Source organism: Hipposideros armiger, unplaced genomic scaffold (genome assembly GCF_001890085.2).
Source record: "Hipposideros armiger isolate ML-2016 unplaced genomic scaffold, ASM189008v1 scaffold_444, whole genome shotgun sequence".
Lineage (NCBI taxonomy): Eukaryota > Metazoa > Chordata > Mammalia > Chiroptera > Hipposideridae > Hipposideros > Hipposideros armiger.
Genome location: NW_017731794.1, coordinates 1,275,851 through 1,303,319, shown reverse-complemented (window position 1 = coordinate 1,303,319; position 27,469 = coordinate 1,275,851). Strand labels below are relative to the sequence as shown.

The following is a 27,469-nucleotide window of genomic DNA, read 5'->3' as shown; positions in this document are numbered from 1 at the left end:
ATCGAACTACCAAGGACATTTTTCTCAGAAATAGAGCATATAATCCTCAAATTTATATGGAACCATAAAAGACCCCAAATAGTCATGGCAATCTTGAGAAATAAGAACAAAGTGGGAGGTACCATGCTACCCAACATCAAATTATACTACAAGGCTATAGTAATCAAAACAGTATGGTACTGGCATAAAAGCAGATACATAGATCAATGGAACAGAATAGAGAGCCCAGAAATAAATTCATCCAAATATGCTCATTTAATCTATGACAACAAAAGTAAGAATTTACATTGGAGTAAAGATAGTCTATTTAGTAAATGTTGCTGGGGAAATTGGACTGACACATGCAAAAAAAATGAAAATGGACCACCTACTTACACCATATATGAGAACAAATTCAAAATGGATTAAAGATCTGAAACCATAAAACTCTAGAAGAAAACATAGGGAGTAAATTTGCACACATTACCCTGAGAAATATTTTTTGCTGATATATCCCCTCGGGCAAGGGAAATAAAATAAAAAATAAACATATGGGATTACATGAAACTTAAAAGTCTTTTATCACAGCAAAAGAAACCATCAATACAACAAAAAGGCTGCCTACTGAATGGGAGAAGATATTTGCCAACAATATATCTGATAAGGAGTTAATATCCAAAATTTATAAAACACTCATTCAACTCAATACCAAAAAAACAAACAACCAAGTAAAATATGGGCAGAGGATATGAAGAGACAGTTCTCTAAAGAGAACAGATGGCCAACAGGCATATGAAAAAATGTTCAACCTCACTAGTCATTAGAGAAATGCAAATAAAAAACACAATGAGATACCACCTCGCTCCGGTCAGAATGGCTGCCATCAATAAACCAACAAACAATAATTGCTGGTGAAGATGTGGAGAAAAGCGAACCCTCATGCACTGTCGGTGGGACTGCAGATTGGTGCAGCCATTATGGAAATCAGTATGAAGGTATCTCAAAAAACTGAAAATGGAACTACCTTATGACTCAGCAATTCCACTCTTAGGGATCTATCCAGAGAAATCCAAGATGCTAATTCCAAAAAATATTCGCACCCCTATGTTTACTGCAGTACTATTTACAATAGCCAAGACTTGGAAACAACTGAAATGCCATTCAGTAGATGACTAGATTAAGAAACTGTGGTACATTTATACAATGAAGTATTATTCAGCAATAAAGAAGAATGAAATTTTACCATCTGCAATGATATGGATGGACCTAGAGAACATTATGTTACATGAGATAACATAACAGTCGGAGAAAGACAAATACCATATGATCTCACTTATATGAGGAATCTAAATAACTGAATAAATGTGCAAAGTAAATAGAAATAGTCTCAGAGACACAGAGGAAAAACTGATGGTTGCTAGATGGGAGGGGGTGGGGATGAGGGAGAAGCAGGAGGGATTAGACAGCATAAATTGTTAACTACAATATTGCCACAGGGATATAAAAGACAGTTTGGGAAATACAATTAATAGGGTTGTAAATATTTTGTAGGGTGTCAGATGGACACATGTCTTGGTAGAGAAACCACTTCAGGACGGTATAGTGGCTTGACCACTGCACTGTACACCTGAAGCTGACATTGAATAATATTGTATGTCAACTATAATTTAATATATATATATATATATATATATATATATATATATATATATATAGTCATGGAATGTGTAGTATAGCGTGGGAGTGGAGTCAATGGAATTGTAATAGATATGTATGATATGGCGGGGTGGGGCGGTGGATTGGGGGAGGAGGGTTGTCACTTTGTAAGGGGTGAAAACTATAATGTTGCATTGTTTTGTATACCTGAAACTAAAAATAAATAAATAAATAAATAAATAAAATAAACAAACAAAAAAGACTGATCACAGCACATGTTGGCAAGCATGTCAAGCAATGGGAACTCTCATACATATTGATAAGAGTAAGTGGGTTGAACTCCTTTGTTAGATTGTTTAGCAATATCTACAAAAGCTAAATACATGTCTCTCCTATGTCCCAAAGTCTACTTCTGATACAGATATAGAGAAAATGTTGCATGTGTCCACCATAAGACATGTAAATAATATTCACAAAAGTTATATTCATAATAACTCCAAACTGGAAACAACTCAAATACCCATCAATAGGTTAATGGATAAATAAATTGTGGAATATTTATACAGTGGAATACAACACAGCAATAAAAAGGAATGAACTACAAACACAAACAAGAATGTATTGTAGATAAAACTCACAGATGTTTTGTTGCATAAAAGAAACCAGGAACAAGAGAACATACTATACGATTCCATTTATATGAAGTATAAGAAGCAAAATTAATTTGGTGACAGAAGAGAGGCTAGTGGTTACCTCTGGTTGTGGGCCCTGACTAGGAGGGGGCACAAGAGAACCTTTGGAGTGATGGAAATGTTTAACATCTCAATCTGGGTGATGATTACATAAGTATACACATATGTAAACTTAGTCACACTATACTTTTAAAATTTGTGCTCTTACTGCATGTAAATTATACTCAAAAAAATATATATACTCAAAAAAAAGCTAAATAAAACATTTCTTAAGTGTAAAAAAGAAAATAGCTCATGAAAATAAGATATGGAAGCCTAAAGTTTCATACATAGTTATCTCTTACCTCTAACCAACCATGTTAAATGCATATAAATATTTGCAAATTCAGGCCTTAGAAAATCTTCACCCGTAAATTTTCTCTAGTCCTCACAATCAATCCATCAACAATTCCTCTTTATCTTACTTTCAAAACTTCCTTTGTACTCTATGTATTTATCTCCATGCTTTCTACCCACTAAGCCACCATCACATATCACAATCTCCTCCTGACTATTCTCCTAGCTCCCTTCCTGCCCCCTACATTCTTCACATCACAGCCAAAATGATGGGTCTAAAAGATAGATTAGGCTATGTCCCTAATTCAATTTCTTCCATATCTTGCTATTACATGTGGAACAAAATGTAAACTCCTTAACAAGGCGTGTGCTGCCTGGAATAATCTGGCCCCTGCTTGCCTCTCTAGCTTCATCTCAAGCCACTGTCTCTCATCTTGCTCCCACTTTGCTGCAGACATACTAGCCTTTTCTTTCTTCCTGAAACAGAAATTTCCTGCTCTAGAGCTTTCATATATATTGTTCCCTCTGCTTAAAATGCTTTCACCCCCTCTTTTCAAGCTGTAAATTCAGCTTAATGTCACTCTATTAGAAAGACGTTCCTGCTGTCCGGTTTCAGAGTTGTCCTCCTACCGTCTCCCAGCCATTGTCACAGTCATGGCAGCCAGCTCCTTTCCTTCACACCATGTGCCAGTGTGGGCTGGCATAGTCATTGGTGTGCTTAATTGTTTAATTCCCTTTTTTCAATTACTCTGTGACCTTCAACCTGGGAATTCCCAGTACTAACAGATAACAGAGCCTGGCACTGAGGAGACATTCCTTAAATACTTGCTGAATAAAGAAATGAATGTCTTTTGAAACTGAACTAGATTCTCAAATGTGGTCTTCTTTAAACAGATTAAATTATGACCCCTAGAGATCAACTGGAAAGTACTTACTATCAGAATCAGATAATTAAAACAAAATTTTCCACTGCCCATTTGGCTCTGCTTTGGTCAGATAATATACCACTCTGCTGAATATTCACTTTATGCTTTGTACTAGATAGCACTTTCCCCTGATCCCACCAGAATAGACATTAGCCTTCAAAACCTTTCTACTTTACCCTTTTATAAAAATTTCATATCATTTCAGGGTTTTGAGGTTAGAGTACAATTCAAGGTTCTAGACTGCAAAGACAAAGTTGATGGATTTTTTTTTTAACAGAAATAATCCAGGCCCTCAAAATACAATATACACAGATTATCTAAAAATCAGTATCAAACAAATGAAAAGCACCGCCTGCTTGGTAGCCCCACATTTACAACAGGAAAAGTTAAGTTAAATACAGACATTGTTTTTTTTCCCTTTAAATTGAAAATTTTTGGAGCAAAACATATCCTTTTGTTTTAAGTTTCTTGGAATAAATATTCCTAATAATGCTAAAATTTTTTCCTAAATATTTCCTATTTTCCCCTATAAAATTCCATTGTTTTCTACTCTGCTCTCTCTGCCAAAGGAAACCAACTTATGGAGACTACTTAAAAAGTGCTCCAGTGCTCTCTGGTTCCAGTGTATTTGACCAATGGACAGCCTTGGCAGGAGAAGAGAAGGGAGGAGAATAAGAGTGAGGCCTTTATTCTATTTCCTCCCTTCCTGACAGATTACTTTGGGCTAGCTATGTCCTTCAACTAAGGGAACTGTTCCTCACAACGTGGCCAATTTAATCAGAATCTCCTTTTGAGTCTCAGTAACTGCTTCTTTGCCTTGTCCCTTTAAGGCTAGGGCCAAGATACTAGTTCTGAATTACTGCACTAACATTTATAGTTTCCCTCACGCACACCTTTGGGAAATACTTTTCTTGAATTGTATTTTGAGTGTGCCACTTGTTTGCAATTGGGACCGTGACTGATAAAATAACTTATATAAGTGTCATCATTTTTATAGCCCAAAATCTGTTGCTTGACATCTGTTTAGGAAAACTTATGCCATGGTGGTTATTTCTGCTCCTCTGAAACAGTAGGCACTAATGACAGGTTCCTCTCCAATACAGAGCTCTGCCAATACACTGATATACCCTATTGAGCCACAACAGGAACGAGGAGCCAAAAGACGCGGTATGATTCACTGGGAAAACCATTCAGAAGGAAGTGCCTCCCCAACTTGAATGCCATACAAAGGGACAAATGTCCTCAAGCACCAAAGACCTTCACTATAGTGCTTATGTACACTAGAAAATCACCCAGGTACATAATACCAAACCTACCTCATCAAATATAACATATCTGATCCTTTTCACCCATGCTTGGCGATGAGGAGCTAACAGCAGAATTTCAAGGCAGGCAGGCACTGTGATAAGTACCTAAAAATAATCACATTTTATAAACAAACATTTTGAGCACTTACTATGTGAAAACATAGCTGTAAGAATATAGAGTTATAACTCCTGAATGTACCACCTGATAAGTAGGATACAATATTGCTTCTGATGTTTCATTAAAATTGTGATATATTAGTTGGAACTTTATGAAGTTACAAGTTATTTTATGGGTCAAAATGGTAAAATACCAGATTTGAAATTTAAATTCTTATTTATGAACATTCAAAGTAATAAGAAATAGAAAGAATTAATTGTCACAGGTTTATTTCTTCAAAATCTGACTCCAAAATACAATTTAGGTTGAAAAATGTTTATAAAGAATCAACAACTATGGAAGTGGGGGGAAGCACAGTAGGGCAGAGGGAAAAGCTAAACTTCAAAACAGGCCTGAGGAAGCCTTGGCCAATGTGGCTCAAAATTCTGCAGTGAATATTGGCTGTCAGAGCAATTCCATATGAAGCCAAAATGGCCCAGTGTTTATACCCCTGTCTAGCTCAGTCACAGGATACATATTATGGAAGCAGAACTGGGAGAAGTGACATCTGTCATGACCACACTCCTACATCTAGGCAACAAGTACCTCCTTAAGAGGTGATCTGGGCAACACATCTCCATGTCTACTATACAATGTTCTATAATCATGTTTTCACTTTTTGTCTAGTCTTAATTGTTTACCTATGAGTTCAATAAGGAGAAAAATTGTGTATGATTTATTTAACACCCAGTTTTCTATCCATAATATGACATTTTAAAAATTACAGTGAGTATCCTACTCATCAAGAAAAGTAAGGAAACCCTACATATCAATAAAAAGTAATTCTGATTAGGTAATTGATGTTTATTAATACTTTTATAACATTGGATTCTTCAGATCATTCTGAATCAAGTTACAAACCAATATGATGCAGTGAACTATAACTGAAATATGAAATCAAAATCTAAGTGTCCTAAAAAAAAGATTAGTTCTATTTCTCACTCTCTGAATATAAAAATATTAACTTTTCTCTAAAGCCACTTCATTTTTTGTAAATTCAAAAAAATTATTTCCATTAGGCCTTGTGAAGATGTTGAATTTCTAGTGAAAAAGTCATATAAGTACTACTGTATAATTTGATAACAAATGCATGAATTAATATATCCTACCTGACAGTTTAGGGCATCATGACGATAATCCCTTGTAAAAACACCACATAGAGTTTCACCACTTGGCATATTTTTAGTATAACGATTGTAAACAGTTGCTGCCACTTGATTAACGAGGGCCTGGTTGACAAAGAAAGAGATTTGTTAATCACATAATAAAGTACAGGTAAAACTACAGAGAATAACAGGAAGTATATAAAAATAATATATGTCCTGCTATGTGTGCTGAAAGCTTAATAACCCCTTTCTTGTATTCATCTACTCTAAATATACTCACATGCTCTCTTTGAAATACTTGCCTAAGCATGCTGAACCTCATTGATAAACCTCAACCTAAAGTAAGAGAACTGTGAGTCTGCTATAAAAGAAAGGTCAAGTGAGGGATAGTCAAGGTAGTTTTCTGGTTCTTATTATCAGACATCTTACATTTGAATATAGATGTAAACAGGTAGAACCATGCTCTGGATCAAGCGTGTAGGCTGGCCCATGGAATCTGAATGTGTGAAAACCGATGAAAATCTATTTCACATTTTTGCCCCCCTCAAAAAAAATTCACATAGATTAAAATGTAAATTTTAAAACATAAGCATAAAGATACTAAAAGTGAACATTTTCATGTATTTTTATATATTTGAGCACACATGAAAGAGCTAAATGAAAATATTCATAGATCTGTTTATACCAAGATATTAACCATATGTTATCATTGATATGACCACAATATAATAAAAAGACAAAATGACAAATATGACTATATTCATTATACTTTAAAGAGAAAAAGTATTATACTAATTATGCAAAGTTCTGATAAATAAATTAAAAGACATTCCCTTCCCCCAAAGAAAAAGAAAATAGGGCAAATACATCCATAAGTGGTCATGAATAAAGAAATACCAATGCCCCCAAACCATACATAAAGATGCCCAAATCATTAGTAATAACAAAAATGTAAATTTAAATAAAAGTTTTCAGCTATTAGTATGGCAAAAACTTTTTAAGTGATAATAAGAACACTGGAAATGATTAGAGAATGTACACTTCCATATTCAGCCAGTAGAAATAAAAATGGATTTAACTAGATAGTAGTTTGGCAATATGTAGTGTGTTGATTTACCAATTCCACTTCTAGTAAGCTTAATTTTTCTTGATATATTTTATTAATTTCTGACAATGAGCGCTTATTGCTTTCATACCCATGAAAAACAAAAAAAGCTACAATAAAAAATAAAGTGCTAATTTCAACTAATCATATTAATCAATCTGGTGCTGAGGCTGACCACAAGTCACTGGACACTACACATTTTCTTAGAAAATAAAAAGGAGTCTGAATTCATATTAATGTGTAGAATTAAAGTTATCCCAACGAAATTTGTCTTTCTTAATTGTAATCACATTAAAAACAATGGGTTGTGAATGAGGATATGCAAACTTATACTTCCTGCAAATCTGACTTTCTCCTAAATGACAAAAATCATACTTTGTTTTTAAGTTCAACATCATACAGTCCTAGACATAAAAATATTAGGCTCATAAGTGACTCAACATTGTCCAGCAAAGTGTGGGTACTTTTGTCAATTCATGCACAATGCTAAATGACAAGATCACAAGACCAGGCTTTTTCCTCACAATGATTCTAAGTAAACTATTATTTGGGCCTCTGAAACTAAAAAGAGAAAATACAGGTTAAAAAAATAAATTAAAACTCCTGGTAACAGAATAGATTGGTGGTTGCCAAAGGCAGGGTGGGATGAGGGGAAGCATAAAATGGTCAAAAGGGACAAATTTTCACATGTAACATGAATAAGTTATGGGGATATCATGTACAGCATGGGGCTATAGTTAACAATACTGTATTGCATATTTGAAAGTTGCCAAGAGGGTAGATCTTAAAAGTTCTCATCACAAGAAAAGAATTATAATTATAAGTTAATAAGCTAACTAAACTTTTTGTGGTAATCATTTCACAATATATACATATATTGAATCATTGATATACACTTTAAATAATACAATGTTACACGTCAATTAGATCTTAATAAACCTGGAAAACAAATAAATAGTGAAATAGATTCACTACACACCTACATGTATTATTTTAAAAGAGGAGGTTTGAGCATGAAAGAAAATGGAAGTCACTTGAGCCCTACCTTTGTTGGAGCAACATACACAACCACCCCTTCATTGCTCTCCCTCAGCACTTTCTCCATGCAGTAGTAGGAAGCATAGGTTTTGCCTGAGGATGTTGGGGCAACAATCACTGCTGACTCATTATTATCCACAACATCAAGGAGCTCACGCTGCAGGGTTGAGAGCACCATTTGTGTCAGTAATGGGAACAGCACATTACCAACACACATATATTAATACGCTTTTAATTTTCTGACTCTCAAATGGAATAACTGGGAATTGAAAACACTTGAAGAAATGTACAGGAAAATCTGAAGAAGTCATGATATTCTCTCAGAAAACAGAACTGTTAGGCCTTTGAGCAACTGGAGATGGGTTTGTGTGTGAAAAATGGAAAATGAGTGCGAATAAAATATCTTCTTATTGGGAGGATATTTTTTCTAATTATTTGTCATTGATTAAGTGCAGAATGACTTTGAGAAATTAAGTTCTAAGAAGTAGACAATATGTATTTTTCTAATGGTGAAAAAGTGGCCGAGGAGAAAAAAAAATCAGTAATTCATTATTTTATTACTTACCTTCTAAATCCTATATAGAATAATGCCAGGTACCTACTTTAGAGGACATGTGGGATCTTCATCCCTTCAGCCTATCCTTTTATTCATCAAAATGATGGCTAGTCAAAGAATCATAAACCTGTATGATGGGTAGTATGTGAAAAAACGTTCAATTGCACTTTTGTGGGTAAATATTCATGGTTCAGTCTATGCAGAAACTCACCATTTTATTCCAAATTTTATATCCATAAATATTAAATTTACATTTATTTATAGAAGACTAGATACTATAGTGATAGATGAGGCACATCAATATTTAAACAATTGTCTACACCAGGGGTCGGCAAGCTGCGGCTCATGAGCCACATGCGGTTCTTTGGGTATGTTCCGTCTCAAACGTTTGCCGACCCCTGGAAGAGCCAATCCTGTCCCTCACAACAATTTAAAAATTATTCGAGAGCCATAAATATATTTTTACATAATAACCATTATGTGAATAATATTCTTTAAAAATGTTATAAATGAAACTATGATAGCTTTATTTTCATTTTCAATTTTACTTCAGAGCCACATGTACGTACCCAAAGAGCTGCATGGGGCTCACGAGCTGCAGTTTGCTGACCCCTGGTCTATACAGTTTAAGCTGCCCAAATTTCTAATATGTAAATATATATGTAATATGTATGTAAATATATATATAAATATGTAAATATATATGCACAAGTATATATTTACATATGAAATCCTACTGACACAGGAAATTTTGGAGGCTGATCCATAAGGATACAACTGGATGACACAGAAATTCAAAAATATACATGTGAAATCATCAGAGTACCTCTAAGGAGCTGGTCTGTTTATAGAAAATTAATGAAATGAAAATTTCACTTTCTTTAAGTTGGGAAAAGGGTTTACATTTTACATCCCTAATGACAAAATAATTTTAAATAATATGACTCAATATTAAGTTCATGACAAATAGGTAGAGCCATAGTAATGAGAAGCTCCTAAGATCACATTTAATAATAAAATATAAAAATGTTTGTTTCATGCAATCATTACCTGCCATGTGTCAGGAATAAAATCCTGAACTCTGGGATCTGGATCTTTTCTCTCATCTCGTATCAAATAATGACCCATATATTGTAGTTGAAACCGAACTGGCCCAATGCCAATTGAATATTTATTCTTTTTCTTCTCCTTTATGTCATCATCTGCTGCATCCTAAATTATTTTAAAAGTCCATTTTGAAAGTGATATTAAATTATAACATCATTTAAATAATTAAAATATTTATTACTGAGCAGTTTTTATGAGAAAATCATCTTACCAGCCTTTACATTTTGTAATATTTATTGAAGAAGTCCTTTACCATCAAGTCAGTTAATCATGAGTAAATTAGCAGATAACAAGGTTTTCAAATATCCATCATGCTATTTGTAGCTACAATCTGATATATTTAAAGACAATTCACAATCACAATTATAATGGTTAATTTTTTTGTTTTGTTAGAATTAAACATGGGATTAGTTTCAAGGAGCTGCAGAGATTATCTGGCATTTAATGTTTGTCCAGACAAGAATTTGTACAAGCTTCCTAATTCTAGATTACTTTAAATTTGAGCAGCTGGATTACTAATAATGATTATGAACTCAGCATAAATATTTTCAGGTAAAAAAAAAATCTAGAAGAGGTGACTGTACTAGCAAGACACTTTATATGTACCTAATAATTACTCTATTAAAATGGAGCTATTATGAAAACATTACCTCGGTTGGATATAAAGAACTTGCCAACTCATCAAATCCTAAATACTTAAGGCATCTGGCTATGAGTCGCCGATCTGCCTCTTGTAAAAGTTCTGGGTATTTTTCCATCAAGGAGTGGATCCTTTTCATCATTTGAACAGCTATACTTAAATCTTTTGTGGTTTCACCTTGGCAAAGAATAAACAATAAAATTGTTATCAAGACCACCAATAATAATAAATGTTTGATTATCCAAGATTAGCCATCCAGGCTATCAAATCAAACCTAATTAAATTAACTATCTTACTTAACATTAATGGAGGTTGTGGACTACTAAGTACTAAATAAAATAAAATTAAAGTGCAACTATACACACTTCGTCATCTCTGTGGATAATGGAGAAGCAGCTGTATAAGAGCTGGAGAAAAAGAAAAACCTTGTAGCTGATAGAAATAAGATCATTAAAGCTCATGTTTGTATAAGTTCTGGGGAAAAAACAAATCCTTTTTCCACCTGTTCTTTTCATCTCTTCAAATGACTTTAAATATCTGGCTAAAAACTCAGCAACATTTATTGAGTTCTACTATTGACCATACATAAGTATTTGGTGTAGTCACTGGAGCCTCTCAATTCAATCGGCCTATTACAACTGCCAGATACAGACTTTGCCAATTCCTCTCCATTTCTTTATAGTCAAATATATATCCTTTTTATTTCTCCTCACTGCTAATCTTTCCATACTTACCAAGTTAGGGCTGGTTTTGATTCTGCCTGTCTTCCAATCAACCTATACTTGATCTGTTTAACAAATATTACCAAACACCTACTGAACGCTATGAGGCTACAAAAAAAATTTAATACAGAAATATTACTCTCCAGGAGGGTAAGCCATTGTTAATTCTGATCTATCTTAGTAGCAGCCAAATTCAAATTCTGATACAACATCTTGGTTGGGGAGAAATACTTACAGTAGGCCAAGTCTTAATGCTTCTCACTGTGATAGAATCCACAGTGAAAGGCTGACTGCGAGAGCAGACTGAAGTTAGCAGAATGAGAGTGGGGGAAAAAAGAACCTGGTTACCAGGTGTTAAGTGGATTCAAGTGTGGAGATGTTCAAGACTGAAATCAATTAGGTTTACTTGAAAGGATCGTCAGTTTGGAGGTATGGCACATGATCATTTCACCTGCTATCAATTTACATATCTCTACCCAGTCTTATTGCTCCACTATATTCCTCACCCTCTCTTCTTTTGTACTCTCCATTGTAGAAATTATAAAGTAAGGTGCATGGAAGCCACAGCAATTTTTGGAAGAACTCAGTATGCTGACAAACATAATACCAGTTTTACCCAAAAAGAAAATGTGTACACTTCAGATCTCAAAGAGGAATGACAAATTTTCCCTGGGGGCCTCGCCGTCTTTGTTGGTTCCCTTAACCATTCCCACAACTTTGTAAGTCGTTTTTCTTAAACCTCTCTTTGATTGTGATTTCATTTGAATTTGCTTATGAACGTGCTTAATATTTGTTACTAGGACCCTGGACCCTCACTGAGATTTCACTGCTCACTGATAAAATAGAAGTAAGAACACTTAGAGGAATTTTGTAAGGATAAAATCAGATAATGTATCAAGGCTTCTAACACAAATTTCCAGTTAATAATAAGTGACAGCAGTCATCGCTCCATTTTTTTTTGTAGTTGTTTTTATTAATTCTCCAATTCATCAAAAGAAAAAACACAGAATCACATACCTTTTCCTTGGCCTCTGCAATGTTCCTTCCATGCTTTCAAGCAGGCAGTTAACCCTACTAATTCAACTCTAAATTTCACCGAGTTACTTTTACATGATTTCAAAAAATCTTCCAGATTCTTTATTCCAGAGTTTAAATTCTCTTTCATTTCCTCTTCAATAGAAAATGACAGAACACTCCATTTTTTCTCTTCTTTTTCTTCTTCCTTGGCAAATAACCTCTTCTTATTCGCTTCAGTAATTATTTCAGCCTTAGTCCCCTGCCCAAAAAGGAAAGAAACATCCCATGAATCAAGCTGGAAATATTCCAAGATGATATTTCATGAACGAGACAATATGAAAAACTTATGACAATTCATTTTAATGAGTATAAAGGCTCTATGCAGATAATTTTTAGTTTTCTGAGTAGTCTAGGTTATAAATCAAAGAAAAAATATAACAAAATCAGAAACACCAAGCCACTGTTTTTTTTTTTGGTTTTTGGTTTTTTTCATTTGTTTGTTTTCTGTCTCCATGCACTGTTTCCTGTTGCTGTGATTGGAATTGGTTTTCATCTCCCATTCTTCCATACTTGTACTTTCCTCTCTATCCCCTACTTGCCTTTCAAGATATTTCTTATATGAAGCCCTCCCTACCGCTCCTAAGTATAGGTCATATATTTTTCCTCTGCCCAAGAATCTCTCTATCAAAGCACTCATAACATGTGCTGTAGCTGTGATTTTACTTGTCATACTTCCCCTCTAGATTAATTACCTTGAAACATAAATGTGTCATAACTGTCTATACATCCCAAGCATAAAATATTTAGTTCATGTTTGATGAGTGAATGAGAAAATAGAAAGGGAATGAAAAAAAGGAGGGGATAGAAGGAATAACATAAATACAACTTATTTGCTCTATCCAGATACTCATTTCAAATTGACTTAAACACAATATGGGCCCACTTGTACTATACTTTTATTAATATGATTTATTAATCTGCAAAGACAAATTAGAAAATGTTGTATTCACAAGAGACTTCTGACAAACCTTAGACAATTCTGGTTATTCATAAAATTAATATCTAAACTTTGCCTATAACAAACTCAATTTCAGTTGTCATCACTTTCTCAGTATTTAATTCTAATCAATAATATTGAGCTTTCCCAATGTTTTAATCTTACAAATGCTTTTATGCCAATACCATACTGTTTTGATTACTATAATTTTATAATAGTTTGAAATCAGGGAGTGTGATGCCTCCAACATTGTTCTTTTTCTCAATATTGCTTTGGCTATTCAGGGTCTTTTGTAGTTCCATGCAAATTTGAGGATTATTTGTTCTATTTCTGTGAAAAAAATGCCACTGGAATTTTGATAGGGATTGCATTGATTCTGTAGATTGCTTTAGATAGTATAGACATTTTAACAATATTCTTCCAATCCATAAGTATGGAATATCTTTCCATTTATTTGTTTCTTTAGTTTATTTCATCAGTGTCTTATAGTTTTCAGTGTACAGGTCTTTTACCATCTTGATTAAATTGATTTCTCAGTATTTTACTCTGATGCAATTGTAATGGGATTGTTTTCTTACTTTCTATTTCTGATAGTTTATTATTAGTGTATAGAAATGAAACAGACTTTTGTATGTAAATTTGTACCTGTAACTTTACTGAACTTATTTATTGGTTCTGTTTTTGGGTGGATTCTATAGGGTTTTCTACATATAATGTTATGTCATCTGCAAATAGAGACATTTACTTCTTTCTTTCCAATTTGGATGACTTTCTTTTCTTTTTCTTGCCTAACTGCTCTGGCTTAGACTTTCCATACTATTTTGAATAAGAATGGCAAGAATGGGAGCAGAGGGAAGTGGCAAGAGTAGGCACCCTTGTCTTATTCCGAATCTCAGAAAGCTTTCAGATTTTCACCTTTATCATTATATAATGACCTTCTTTCTCTCTTATTACAGTTTTTTATGTAAAGTCTATTTTCTCTGATATAAGTATAGCTACGCCTGCTTTTTATTTGGTTTCCATTTCCATGGAATATCTTTTTCCATCGTTTTAATTTTAGTCTGTGTGTGTCCTTAAAGCTGAAGTGAGTCTCTTGTAGGCAGCATATAGTTGGGTCTTTTGTTATTATTCATTCAGCCACTCTATGACTTTTGATTAGATAATTCAGTCAATTTATATTTCAAATAATTATCGACAGGTATAGACTTACAATACCATTTTGTTAATTTTCTTTTTTTCTGGCCGATTTTATAACTCCTTTGTTCCTCTCTTCTCTTTGCCTCTTCCTTTATGGATCTGATAATTTTCTATAGTCAAATGCTTAGATTTATTTCTCTTTCTCTGTTGTCTATTATAGGTTTCAGCTTTGTGGTTACCATGAGGCTTATGCAAAACACATTACATTTATTTACATTATTACATTGTACACCTGAAGCAGGCCAGAGAGAGAATACAGAGATGGTGTACTCTGCCTTCCTGATGTCTGAGGAGGACTACAATCTATCTCTAGGTGCACGCTAAGTTAGAAGACTGACCCCCAGACAGCAGCTTTTAAAGTGTGCGAATTGGCTTCTTTCAGGGAAGGAATGGGAGATAAGTGTTTTAGTCTGCTATCTCTGGCTGAACCCTATGGGGATAGCTAGGCAAGTTCAGTGCAAGCCTGTTAAAAACCATTTCTTTGTTTGCTATATAGTCTTTTGGGTCTTGTGGAAGCAACTCTCATTGGCATTCAGAGTTAGATGTTTTGGGGGCCCTTCCCTCAGGTAGAAATCTTAAAAGTTGGGGTGCTAGTTGTTGGGTCCAAAGCCTTACATCCAGAGGGAGAAGGTGGGAGTTGCGAGTTACTTTCCTGATTATATGCCACTATACCAGGAGTGGTGTCTAGTGGAAGAGTATGTCTCAGCCTCCTCTTGTTGTTTCACTGGATTTTTTTCTCATTCACTCAATGTGTAGGAGTCACTCAGCTAGTTTCTGGATTTCCTTCAGAGGGAATTTTAAAGGGAATAATTAAGCTAGCTATAAATTCAGCATATCCATAGGAGAAGGTGAATTCAGGAACCATATTGCCACCGTGGACTGGATCTCTTAAAGAGCTACATTTTTAATGTTAAGAGCTATATTTTTAATGTTACTTCAATATTTATTTAGTTATTTAATGTCTTATCTTTTTTCAAATAAATGTATATTTTATTATATATAGAGGGCAATGTATAACTTTTTATATACAGGTTAGAGTTTCTTAGCAACTAAATAAAATAATAAGTGATCATATATTAAAAGAAAATGTATGGCATGGAAAGAAACTACCAAAGAGACCGAAAAACATCAAACTAAGAAAAGACAAAGAAAAATAAAACATGTTGGTAGAATTTACAGAACCTACATTTGCCTTTTTGCTCTTGGACCCACTGAAATTCTTCTTTGGCTTGACAGCTTGAGTTACAATGAGTTTGGAAGAGACTGATTCTAGTGAATTTCCATAAAATCGTTGAAAGCGATAATACTTTTGCAGAGATTTAAGAAAATAACGATCTCTAGATTTTTCTGAAAAAGAAAAGACTTAAAATGTAACACAACTATATTTCTCACTACTTATTCACACCATCCCACCCACACATGCAGTTTTCTTTTCATATCTTAATAGTAATTTACTCTGTTCACTTCTGTTAAGGAAGGAATCTTAATTCAGACTAGGTCTTGTCTATAGAATAATCCCTTATCTTATTTAAATGGTGGAAGTGACAAAACACTTTTTCACTATCTACCTCCCAAAACAAATATCAGGATGCTATAAAGAATTACAGATTCTGGGCATTACCTTTGTCATGTGCCCTTAAAGTTAAGAAGAGGAAGGTAGATGCAGAGTGAAGAAGATATCCATTTGGGATACTCTGGCTTCTTGCATCACTTGACAGAAAAGTTCTTAGACCAGACCATAGCCACAGATTCAAGAGCTTGGCAGATGAGAAAAACTTACACTATGGTAAAATCCAATGACATACGAAGTCCCAACAATCAAGCTGTGACTTACTACTTACCCAAGGAAAACTATCATACTCACTTAAAGGGAGTAACTAAGCTAGTTAATTTTTCTATGTCTATCTACACATATCAAATCAAACCACTTTGACAAATGTTAATGGTTAATCTCAAGGAGCCCCTCATATTTCGCAGGATCTTGGTAGCTGTTTATATAAGTAGGCTGATAAGTATTTCATATGGGCATGATTACTATGCAAACTCCTTTCTTCTGAAAGTAAATATTGTCAACTTGAAGGACAGTGTGAGTGACCATAAGGGTAGACAAATATGACATGAAGACAAGGCACGAACCAAAGAGACAAGATCCCAATTCAAACTCTGTTGATCTTCTGTTAGTGGTTTTATGAGCCTCTTTTTGCAGTTCCACCCAATCGGAGCATGAAGGCAGATAAAACGTTGGCACTTGTTATACACACTGTCAACTGCGTAACATGAAAGCAGCGGCAATTGCTTGAAAGACAATGGCCTCTATATTTTTTGTATCAAGGAAAACACAGATTTCTTCAACTATAAACTGTCTTTGCTTAAAACAGCTTCTAACTTTTGTGGGGACAAATGCCGTACTTGTGTACTTCCTCCTAAGACGCCTGGAGACCTATGTACATATGACTTCCAGTAAATGAAATGGGACTTTTTCATCACCATCTTTATGGACATTCATCTAAATACCTTCTAGACCAGTGGTTCTCAACCTGTGGGTCGCGACCCCTTTGGGGGTCGAACAACCCTTTCACAGGGGTCACCTAGGACCATCAGAGAACAAAAAGATATTTACATTACGATTCATAACAGTAGCAAAATTACAGTTATAGAGTAGCAANGAAAATAATTTTATGGTTGGGGGTCACCACAACATGAGGAATTGTATTAAGGGGTCGTGGCATTAGAAAGGTTGAGAACCGCTGTTCTAGACTATTGTTACTCAAGAAGTATAATTTGTGGCACATAACATGCTAATATTTCATAATGAGATAAAAGGCAGAGAGTGAAATTGATTTTAATTTATTTCACCAGAGTCACAGAGCTCACCATCAAATTGGCACTTTGTCCTGTCATAATCATCACTAAGGGGTCTGCGAGAATGCCAATGTACAAGTTCATCAAATTCCTTATGTTTAACCAGTGAAGTTAAAATAGGATCGTCACTATGAGATAAAAATAAATATATGCATATTTTAAATTGCATGCCTTCAAATATAACTTAGCACAGATTACACTCTGTAATAATTTAAAAAATCATAGCCCCCTTTCCTCTTTCTGTGATACAATGTGAATGGTTGAATCTAAAGAGCAGTTTATTAGAGGCTTAAGAGCCCAGAATGCACTCCATGTTTCTAATAGTCCCATCAACATCAACAAATATTCATTAATTAATTCATTAATTAAAAATATGCAGGTGGAGTGATTTTACTCTAAGACTAAAACCATGCTGATTTTCACCTAGTATTAATCAAAGGACATTGTTAAATTTGATATTAAACTCATTATGTGTTACAAAATATGTATTACATCTAATATACTCTAATCTGTTACATTTCAAGGAATCTTTAATAAGTAATTCTTCCATTCCACACAAGTATTCACTGAGGCACTTTTGCCCCTATACCTCTTTAGGAAAGGCAAATCTTTCAAAATGTCTCCAGCAAATTTATCAACCACCTCGGATGACACTGGAATAAAACCCAAACTGGGTATCTCTTCCTTGGAGGAGTCTGTAAACAAGTAAAATATTAAGATAAGGTCAAAGGTAAAACTTTCATACAGGAATACTACACATTATTATCTAAAACTTGACATTAAAAACATTTTTCATTGATTTTATTTATATTATATTTATCAACTATAGCCCTTCCCATAAAGTTATTTCCCACTTTAAAATATTTTAGAACACAGCAGAGTATAAAGAAATAGACAGCTTTTAAGTAGGTAGGTGGTAGGTAAGTAATAGATAGCACACATATCACATATATGTCATATATATGGTAGTTGGCTAGTAAAAGCCTTTATTTGGTATCTGGTTCATAATTCTAGGTAAGCTGCCATTGTTCTGCCCATTTTTCCCTCGTTGTTCACTGTTTCTGTGTTTTCCCAATGCCTTCCTGTACAATCTCTACAACGCTCTGCCTACGCACTTTGTATCTTACAACCCACATGGGGCAGTGCTAAGAATGTAATGCCCCAGAGAGAGTCCTCAGCCAAAGACTGAGATCCCCATTAAAATTTACCTGTAGTTGCACACAGTGGAAAACCACTCACTAACATGCCTTGCTTTCACTTTCTTCTCTTCCTGTTCTATCTTGACCACTCCCTTATTTTATCTTTCTGGGATCAATAAAACTACTTACACTCAAGAGTGTTTGTCTCGTGAAACTCAGTCTGACAAAAGGAAAAGAGGGTATATATTCTTTCTTCACATCGTGAAAAATATCCTTATATCAATACACCCTAATTTCCTGTTAGTTTTTCTCCTCATATTCCTTCTCAGATCATTTTCTTTTTCCTGAAATTCATCATATAGAAATGTCTTCAGTGATGCTATGACGATGGATAAATAAGTTTTGTATTTCTGAAAATATCCACAGTACTCCTTCATTCTTAAATTATATTTTATGAATTGTATATCATGTTACTCTATTCTGACTTCTATAAATATTATTTAAAATGTATATTAGACTTTTTGTTCCTTGTAGGTAACTGGTTCTTTTAAGATATTTATTTTTTATATTCTATAATTTTATTCTATTGTGTCTAGTGTATGTATTTGTCTGAGACTATGTATGAGCATGTGTTTTATTTATTCCACTTGAGGTTTACAATACATTCTGAATGTGCAAATTCTTGTCTTTCATCAATCCAGGTAAATGCCCAACCATAATCTCTTCAAAATATTGCCCGACTCATATTGGCTCAATCTCTCCTTCTGAATCTCCAAATGAATGAAAAGTTGACTTCTTCATTCTATCCTTCATATATTTCAACATTGCTTTTATATTTTTTCATCTCTATTTTTTGTTTGTTGTTTGATTTTTTAAAATTTTCTGTCTTTACTGAGACATAATTGACATACAACATTGTGTAAATTTAAAGTATACAACATGTTCATCTCTCTATATCTGTAATTCTTTTGATTTATTTCTAGTTCACAAATTCTCTCTTCAGCAATATCCAATCAGCTTTTTGACTCATCTGTTGATAATATTTTCATTTCTACAAGTTCAGTTATTTGAAAATGTGAATGATGTTTTTATTTTGTTATATTCTAATATTTCAAATCTCATATTTTATTTCTTTAAGCATTTTAAAACACACATATAGGATACTTTACTTTTGATGATTACAAAATCTAAAGTATTTAAGAGTTCTAGTTCTTTAGCTTACTGTTTTTCTTAGGGCTTATTTCCTCTGTTGTTTTACAAATTTGTATTTGCACTAATATGTTGGCAGAAAATCCTGTAAAACCAGGGTTTGTGTTATGTATATCTACAGAGAATTTGCTAATTCCTTTGATCACTTAAAGTTAATTTTTTGGCTTAGAGTTTTATTGACCCTGCTAATAGAGTAAATGAAGTCCTAGATTACTCAGAAAAGATCTATAACCAGAAATTCTCAGAGTGATTTATTTTGTACTACCCAGAGATCAGTCTCTTCCTGCTTCTTGTGGCTCCTGGTATTTCCCTTCTATTGTTTTGAGCTTAGCTGTAATTATATAAATGTTTAACATCTCTTATCCATCATTTTAATAGTTTCCCACAAGAGATTTCCACTTGCTCTATACTGTATTGCCATATAAATGAAAATGGAAGTCACATATATCTGACTTTTTAAAAAAATCATATCAATATTAGTTACAAATAAAACATATAACTCTTCAAAACTATAATCATAGCATATCACCCTGATGATACAACAATAAAGGTAATTTACTATTAAATAACATAGTAACAAAAAACTTACTTATACTTGTAGCATTTAGATAGTGGTACTTTTAAAACATTTTAGAAAAATGCTGCTTTTATTTCATATTAATTTAAAGGGTTCTTAACTTTAAATTTAAAAAAAACATACATATATATATATATATATATATATATATATATATATATATATATANNACATATATTTCTTACCTTTGATTGGTAATGGATTCTTTTTAAGAAAATTAAGTTCTGTTGTTCTCAGAGGAAATGGCTTTCCAACATCAAACTCCATGACCAACTTTGATACAGTATTCCACAGGTGTTCATAATCTTTCATAATGACAGTTCCCAAATTCAAATGTAGGCCTATGTAATAGTTAAAAATACTAAATATTAAAAGTCATTCACACATACACAGAAACACACATTTTGAGTAAATTCATAGAGTTCTGAAATACTTTTTCAACAGTAAAATATTCTGTGAGTTCCATACTGCATCTGAATGAAAATGGTTGCTACTGTTGACTAAGAGTTTGTAGATTTAAAATTTTATCTTGTATGCCTATTTGATAACTAAGTATTAAAAATTATAACTATCTTAGCTAACAATAACAGATGGTGAATATCTAATTATCATTTAAGTCAATAAAAAATGCCACACCACACACAACTTTACATTAAATAAAACAATAAAAAGTATGAATTTTCAGAAATGAGAAAAACGTGTGGAGGATTGTTAAATTTATATGTAGCCAATTTATTTTAATGTTTGCAATATGGGGGAACCAAATCCTAGAGGTCAAACAAACTTCAAGAATGTTCAATCAGTTGTAGCTCTCTTAAACTGTGTTTTATTTTTTACTATTAAGAAAGAACAGAAAAGTTATTCTAAGAAAATAACTCAAAGGAAAACAAATCACATGTAATAAATACAGAAATCAGCTTCATCTTTTGAAAAAAATTAAAATTCCCTAAATATCTTAAAGCAGTACAATGATTACATATATTGGAGTAAATGTATGGAAAAATGTTATGCATATATTTAAATGAAAAATTCAACTGTTAAATTATCTGGAAATACTAAGCACCCATACACATATTTTTCTCAAAAATATTTGTGGAATAATATTAACTTAAAAAAAGTTTTAAATACAACACTCACTCTAATCACAACTAAATAAAACTTGCATGCATGTGTAAATAAAGATTGGAAGTAAAACAATTGCTATCTTATATATTGGAAATACAAGAAAATGATTTTGAAGTTTTAAATTCTTTATATTGTTTGACTCTGGATAAAAGTAAAATAAGTGTAATATACTAAGATAGTACCTTGAACATTTTCATTTTCATAGTAAAAAGCAATATTCTTCAACAGAAGCTCATCACTTAAGTCAGAAAGGTGAATTAAATTGAGATTCCAAAATTCAAAAATGTTTATATTATTTAGGATGAAATATTCACACCACTTTTTCTGAAAATTGAAAATAAAACCAAGTTTTAAAAAACAATTTTTATATTAGCAATAAACTATAATATGAATTCACACACGTCTATAATCTTCAGCTTTATCACTTCCCATATTCTCTCTATTCAAGTTACACTATATATATCTTAGTTCCTTGGTCATGCCATCCTTAGGATGACCACACATTCTATTTTATCTCCTAGAATCCAATTTTCATACTCTCTTCAACTTGCTAACTCCTACTTCAAGACTGGTTAGTTCTCTTCATTTCTTAAAAGAAGTATACTAAGTAGAGTCTTTCTATTATCAGATTCTAAAGCATCCTATAGTTCCTTCTTCATAGTAATTTTAAAAGTTCAATATCTATCTTCTCTGCAAAATGTGACTACCAAGTTGGTAAGGTGGGATGAGTAAATATCTTCTTATATTTTTTACTGTACCCCCAGTGATTCAAAGAATGATTGTGCATTTGATAAATATTTGTGGATGGGCTTCCTATCTAATTGGTTGTAAAACACTTTCCTGTAACATTTTGAATATAAGTATCAAAACCCTAAAAAAAAGCCAAAAAACAAAAAATCATGTTAATTGACCCATTAATCTCTTTGTTGAACATCAGTCTAAGTCCATATCCCCAAATTAAAGGGAAAGGCTTACATTCAAATAACCTAGAAAATAGCAGTATTTATAATACAACAATTAAAACCCTCTTACTATCTCATGACAGAGGGATGGATAAGTAAACCATGCTACATCCATTAAAAAATAACTAGCAGCCATTAAAAAATGATGCCACTCTCAAAGGAAATTTTCCACAGGCACAAAGAGCCCACAGTGGCCCAGCCTTCTCTGAGGGGGTCAACCTCCACACAGCATCTGATACACTGTGCACAGAGCTAATTCTCCCATCTTATCAGTCTGAGGGTCAATCCCACCCTCTGACAAGCCAAAAGCAATTAAACAGCAACTACACCAGTGACACCTCTGGAACACATGGGACAGGAGAATAGGGAGACTGTGCAATCCGAATATATAGGACACATAGTATAAAATCACCTAGCAACAACTGAGAGACATGGGTGATTTACCTAATACAGCGAAGCAATCACAGAGTGACAGCCAGAATGAAGACACAAAAAACATGTCCCAACTAAAAGATCAGAAGAAACCTCGAGAAATGGAACTAAATAAAACAGAATTATCCACCCTTTCAGAGATAGAATTTCGAACACTGATGATAAGAATGTTTAAGGAACTTAGTGAGGACATAAAGAAGAATAGAGAAGTCTTAAAAACAACCAGTTAGAACTAAAGAATACAATAACTGAAATGAAGAGCATGCTCAAAGGAATCACCAGTAAATTAGATGAAGGAGAGAACTGGATAAGAGATTTAGAAGACAAAATAGCAAAAATCACCCAGTTGGAACAACAACAAAAAAAGGATAAAAAAACAACGAAAATAGTTTAAGAGACCTGTGGGACAACATCAAGAGGAACAACATTCACATCATAGGAATACCAAAGGAGAAGAGAAAGAGCAAGGGACTGAGAATGTATTTGAAGAAATAATTACTGAAAACTTCCCTACCCTGGTAAAGGAAATCGACATACAAGTCCAGTAAGTGCAGAGAGTTCCAAACAAGCTGAACCCAAACAGGCCCACACCATGACACATCATAGTTAAAATGACAAAGGTTAAAGACAAAGACAGAATCCTAAGAGCAGCAGGGGAAAGACAGCGAGTTACATACAAAGGAACTCCTGTAAGACTAACAGCTGACTTTTCTACAGAAACTCTGCAGGCCAGAAAGTAGTGGAAAGAAATATTCAAAGTCATGCAAAACAAAAGCCTACAACCAAGATTGCTCTACCCAGCAAGGATATCACTTAAAATTGAAGGAGAGATAAAGACCTCTCAGAAAAGAATAAGCTAAAGGAATTCATTACCACCAAGTCAGCATTGCAGGGAATGTTAAAAGGACTTTTTTAAACACAAGAAAGGGAAAACAAGCCAAACAAGGAAGACCAGAAATACGAAAACAAAATGGCAATAAATATGTGCCTATCAATAATCACTTTAAATGGGAATGGATTAAATGCTCCAATCAAAAGACACAGAGTGGCTGAGTGGATAAAAAAACAGGATTCATGCAGATGCTGTTTATAAGAGACTCATCTCAGGTCAAAAGACACACACAGACTGAAAGTAAGGGATGGAATAAGATATTTCATGCAAATGCAAATGAGAAAAAAGCTACAGTAGCAATATTTATTTTGGACAAAATGGACATTAAAATGAAGACTACAATAAAAGACAAAGAAGGGCACTACACAATAATAAAGGGGTCTATACAACAAGAGGACACAGCCCTAGTTAACATCCATGCACCCTACATAGGAGCTCCTAAATATATAAAACAGTTTATGACCAACATAAAGATAGAGATCAATGGTAGCCCTATCATAGTATGGGACTTCAACACCCCGTTGTCACCAATGGACAGATCCTCCAGGCAGAAAATCAACACAGAAACTGTGGCTTTAAATGACACTTTAGACCAGTTGAATTAATCGATATTTTTAGGGCACTTCACCCCAAAGCAACAGAATATAAATTCTTCTCAAGTGCACATGGAACATTTACCAAGATAGACCACATGTTAGGCCACAGAAGAGTCTCAATAAATTCAAGAATATTGGAATCATATCAAGTGTCTTCTCCAACCACAATGCTATGAAATTAGAAATCAATTTTAAGAAGAAACCCAGAAAGCACACAAATAGATGGAGGCTGGATAACATGTTACTAAATAGTGAGTGGGTCAACAATGAGATCAAGGAAGAAATCAAAAGATACCTTGAGACAAACAAAAATAAAACACAACAACCCAAAATCTATGGGATGCAGTGAAAGCAGTCCTATGAGGGAAATTCATAGCAATGCAGGCCTATCTAAAGAAATAAGAAAAATCTCAAATCACTCTGGACTTTGAAGAAAAACCTCAAATCAACAGGCTATCTTTACACCTAAGGGAAATAGTACAGCAAAACAAGCCCAAAGGGAGTACAAGGAAGGAAATAATGAAGATCAGAGTAGAAATAAATGAAATAGAGGCCAAAAAAAAACCAAAAAAAAAAAAACACTACAAAAGATCAATGAAACCAAGAGCTGTTTTTTTGAAAAGATAAACAAAATTGACAAACTTTTAGCTAGACTCACCAAGAAAAAGAGAGGACCCAAATTAATAAAATCAGAAATGAAAGAGAAGAGATGACAACAGATACCACACAAATACAGAAAATTTTAAGAAAATACTACAAGCAACTACATGCCAACAAATTAGACAATCTGGAAGAAACGGATAAATTTCTGGAAGCATACAACCTTCCAAGTCTGAACCAACAAGAAACAGAAACTCTGAACAGACTGATTACTACCAAAAAAATTGAATCAGTATTCAACAAACTTCCAACAAACAAAAGTCCTGGAACAGATGGCTTCACAGGTGAATTTTACAAAACATTCAAAAAAGAATTCATACCTCTTCTCCTCAAACTATTCCAAAAAATAGAGAAGGAAGGAAGGCTCCCAAGCACATTTTATGAGGCCACTATTACTCTGATCCCAAAATCAGACAAAGATATTACAAAAAAAGAAAACTACAGGTAGATATCTCTAATGAACATAAACACAAAAATCCTCAACAAAATACTAGCAAACCAGATTCAACAATACATTAAAAAGATCATACACCACGACCAAGTGGGATTCATTCCTGGTATGCAAGGTTGGTTCAATATTTGCAAGTCAATTAACGTAATACATCACATTAACAAAATGAAAAATAAAAATCATATGATCATATCCATAGATGCAGAAAAAGCAGTTCACAAAATCCAGCAGCAATTTAGGATAAAAACTCTTAGCAAAGTGGAAATAGAGGGATCATAAATCAACATAATAAAGGCCATATATGATAAGCCCACACCTAACATCATACTCAATAGGGAAAAACTAAAACCTTTCCCCTTAAGATCAGGAACAAGACAAGGTTTCCCACTTTCACCACTTCTATTCAACATAGTTCTGGAAGTTCTAGTCACAGCAATCAGACAAGATAATGAAATAAACGACATCAAATTGGAAAGGAGGAGGTAAAATTGTCATATCCAGGTGACATGATACTATATATAGAGAATCCCAAAGACCCCACCAAAAAACTGTTAGAACTCATAAATGAATTTATTAAAGTAGCAGGATACAAAATTATATTCAGAAATCAAGTTGCTTTGGTATACACCAATAATAAACTATCAGAAGAAGAAATCAAGAAATGAATCCCATTTACAATTGCTTCAAAAACAATAAAATACCTAGGAATAAATTTAACCAAAGAAGTAAAAGACCTGTGCTCAGAAAATTATAAGACACTGAAGAGAGAACTCAAAGAAGATACAAATAAATGCAAATACATACCATGCTCATGGATAGGAAGAATTAATATAATTAAAATGTCAATACTACCTAAGACAATATATACATTAAACACAATCCCTATCAAACTACCAAGGACATTTTTCTCAGAAATAGAACATATAATCCTAAAATTTATATGGAACCATAAAAAACCCCAAATAGCCGGCAATCTTGAGAAATAAGAACAAAGTGCAATGTATCATGCTACCCGACATCAAATCATACTGCAAGACTATAGTAATTAAAGCAGTATGGTACTGGCATAAAAACAGACACATAGATCAATGAGAGAATACAGAGCCCAGAAATTAATCCATCCGTATATGCTCATTTAATCTATGATAATGAAGCAAGAATTTACATTGGAGTAAAGATAGTCTATTTAATAAATGGTGCTGGGAAAATTGGACACATGCAAAAAAATGAAAATGGACCACCTACTTATGCCATATACGAGAACAAATTCAAAATGGATTAAAGACTTAAATGTAAGACCTGAAACCATAAAACTCCTAGAAGAAAACATAGGGAGTAAATTTGCAGATAGTACCCTCAGTAATATTTTTACTGATATATCCCCTCAGGCAAGGGAAATAAAAGAAAAAATAAACATAAGGGATTACATCAAACATAAAATTATTTCACAGCAAATGAAATCATCAATAAAACAAAAAGGCAGGCTGGTGAATGGGAGAAGATATTTGCCAATGATATATCTGGTAAGGAGTTAATATCCAAAATTTATAAAACACTCATTCAACTCAACACCAAAAAAAACCAAACAACCCAATTAAAAAATGGGCAGAGGATATGAAGAGACATTTCTCTAAAGAGAACATACAGATGGCCAACAGGCATATGAAAAAATGTTCAACCTCACTAATCATTAGAGAAATGCAAATAAAAACCACAATGAGATACCACCTCACTCCGGTCAGAATGGCTATCATCAGTAAATCAACAAACAACAAGTGCTACCAAGGTTGTGGAGAAAAAGGAACCCTGGTGCACTGTTGGTGGGACTGCAGATTGGTGCAGCCATTATGGAAATCAGTATGAAGGGATCTTAATAAACTGGAAATGAAACTACCTTATGACCCAGCAATTCCACTCTTAGGTATCTATCCAGAGAAACCCAACACAGTAATTCGAAAAAATATATGCATCCCTATGTGTATTACAGCACTATTTACAATAGCCAAGACTTGGTAACAACCAAAAT

General features: G+C 33.6%; 1 protein-coding gene across 3 annotated transcripts in view; it reads right to left on the bottom strand.

The window, feature by feature from the left end:
• The window catches only part of LOC109394917 (probable ATP-dependent RNA helicase DDX60), a 108,774-nt gene that overhangs the window by 49,847 nt on the left and 31,458 nt on the right, over positions 1–27,469 (bottom strand). For 2 of the 3 annotated variants that reach the window (XM_019665492.1, XM_019665491.1), the window contains 12 exons: positions 21,633–21,774; positions 20,511–20,666; positions 17,990–18,095; positions 17,413–17,528; positions 16,675–16,734; positions 15,725–15,885; positions 12,345–12,603; positions 10,616–10,782; positions 9,909–10,070; positions 8,310–8,459; positions 6,163–6,282; positions 4,906–5,001 (listed from right to left, as the gene is read on the bottom strand). In XM_019665492.1, coding sequence (XP_019521037.1) covers positions 4,906–5,001; positions 6,163–6,282; positions 8,310–8,459; positions 9,909–10,070; positions 10,616–10,782; positions 12,345–12,603; positions 15,725–15,885; positions 16,675–16,734; positions 17,413–17,528; positions 17,990–18,095; positions 20,511–20,666; positions 21,633–21,774 — 1,695 coding nt within the window. The remainder of the gene's footprint in view (positions 1–4,905; positions 5,002–6,162; positions 6,283–8,309; positions 8,460–9,908; positions 10,071–10,615; positions 10,783–12,344; positions 12,604–15,724; positions 15,886–16,674; positions 16,735–17,412; positions 17,529–17,989; positions 18,096–20,510; positions 20,667–21,632; positions 21,775–27,469) is intronic. The other variant, XM_019665493.1, reaches the window with a different exon arrangement.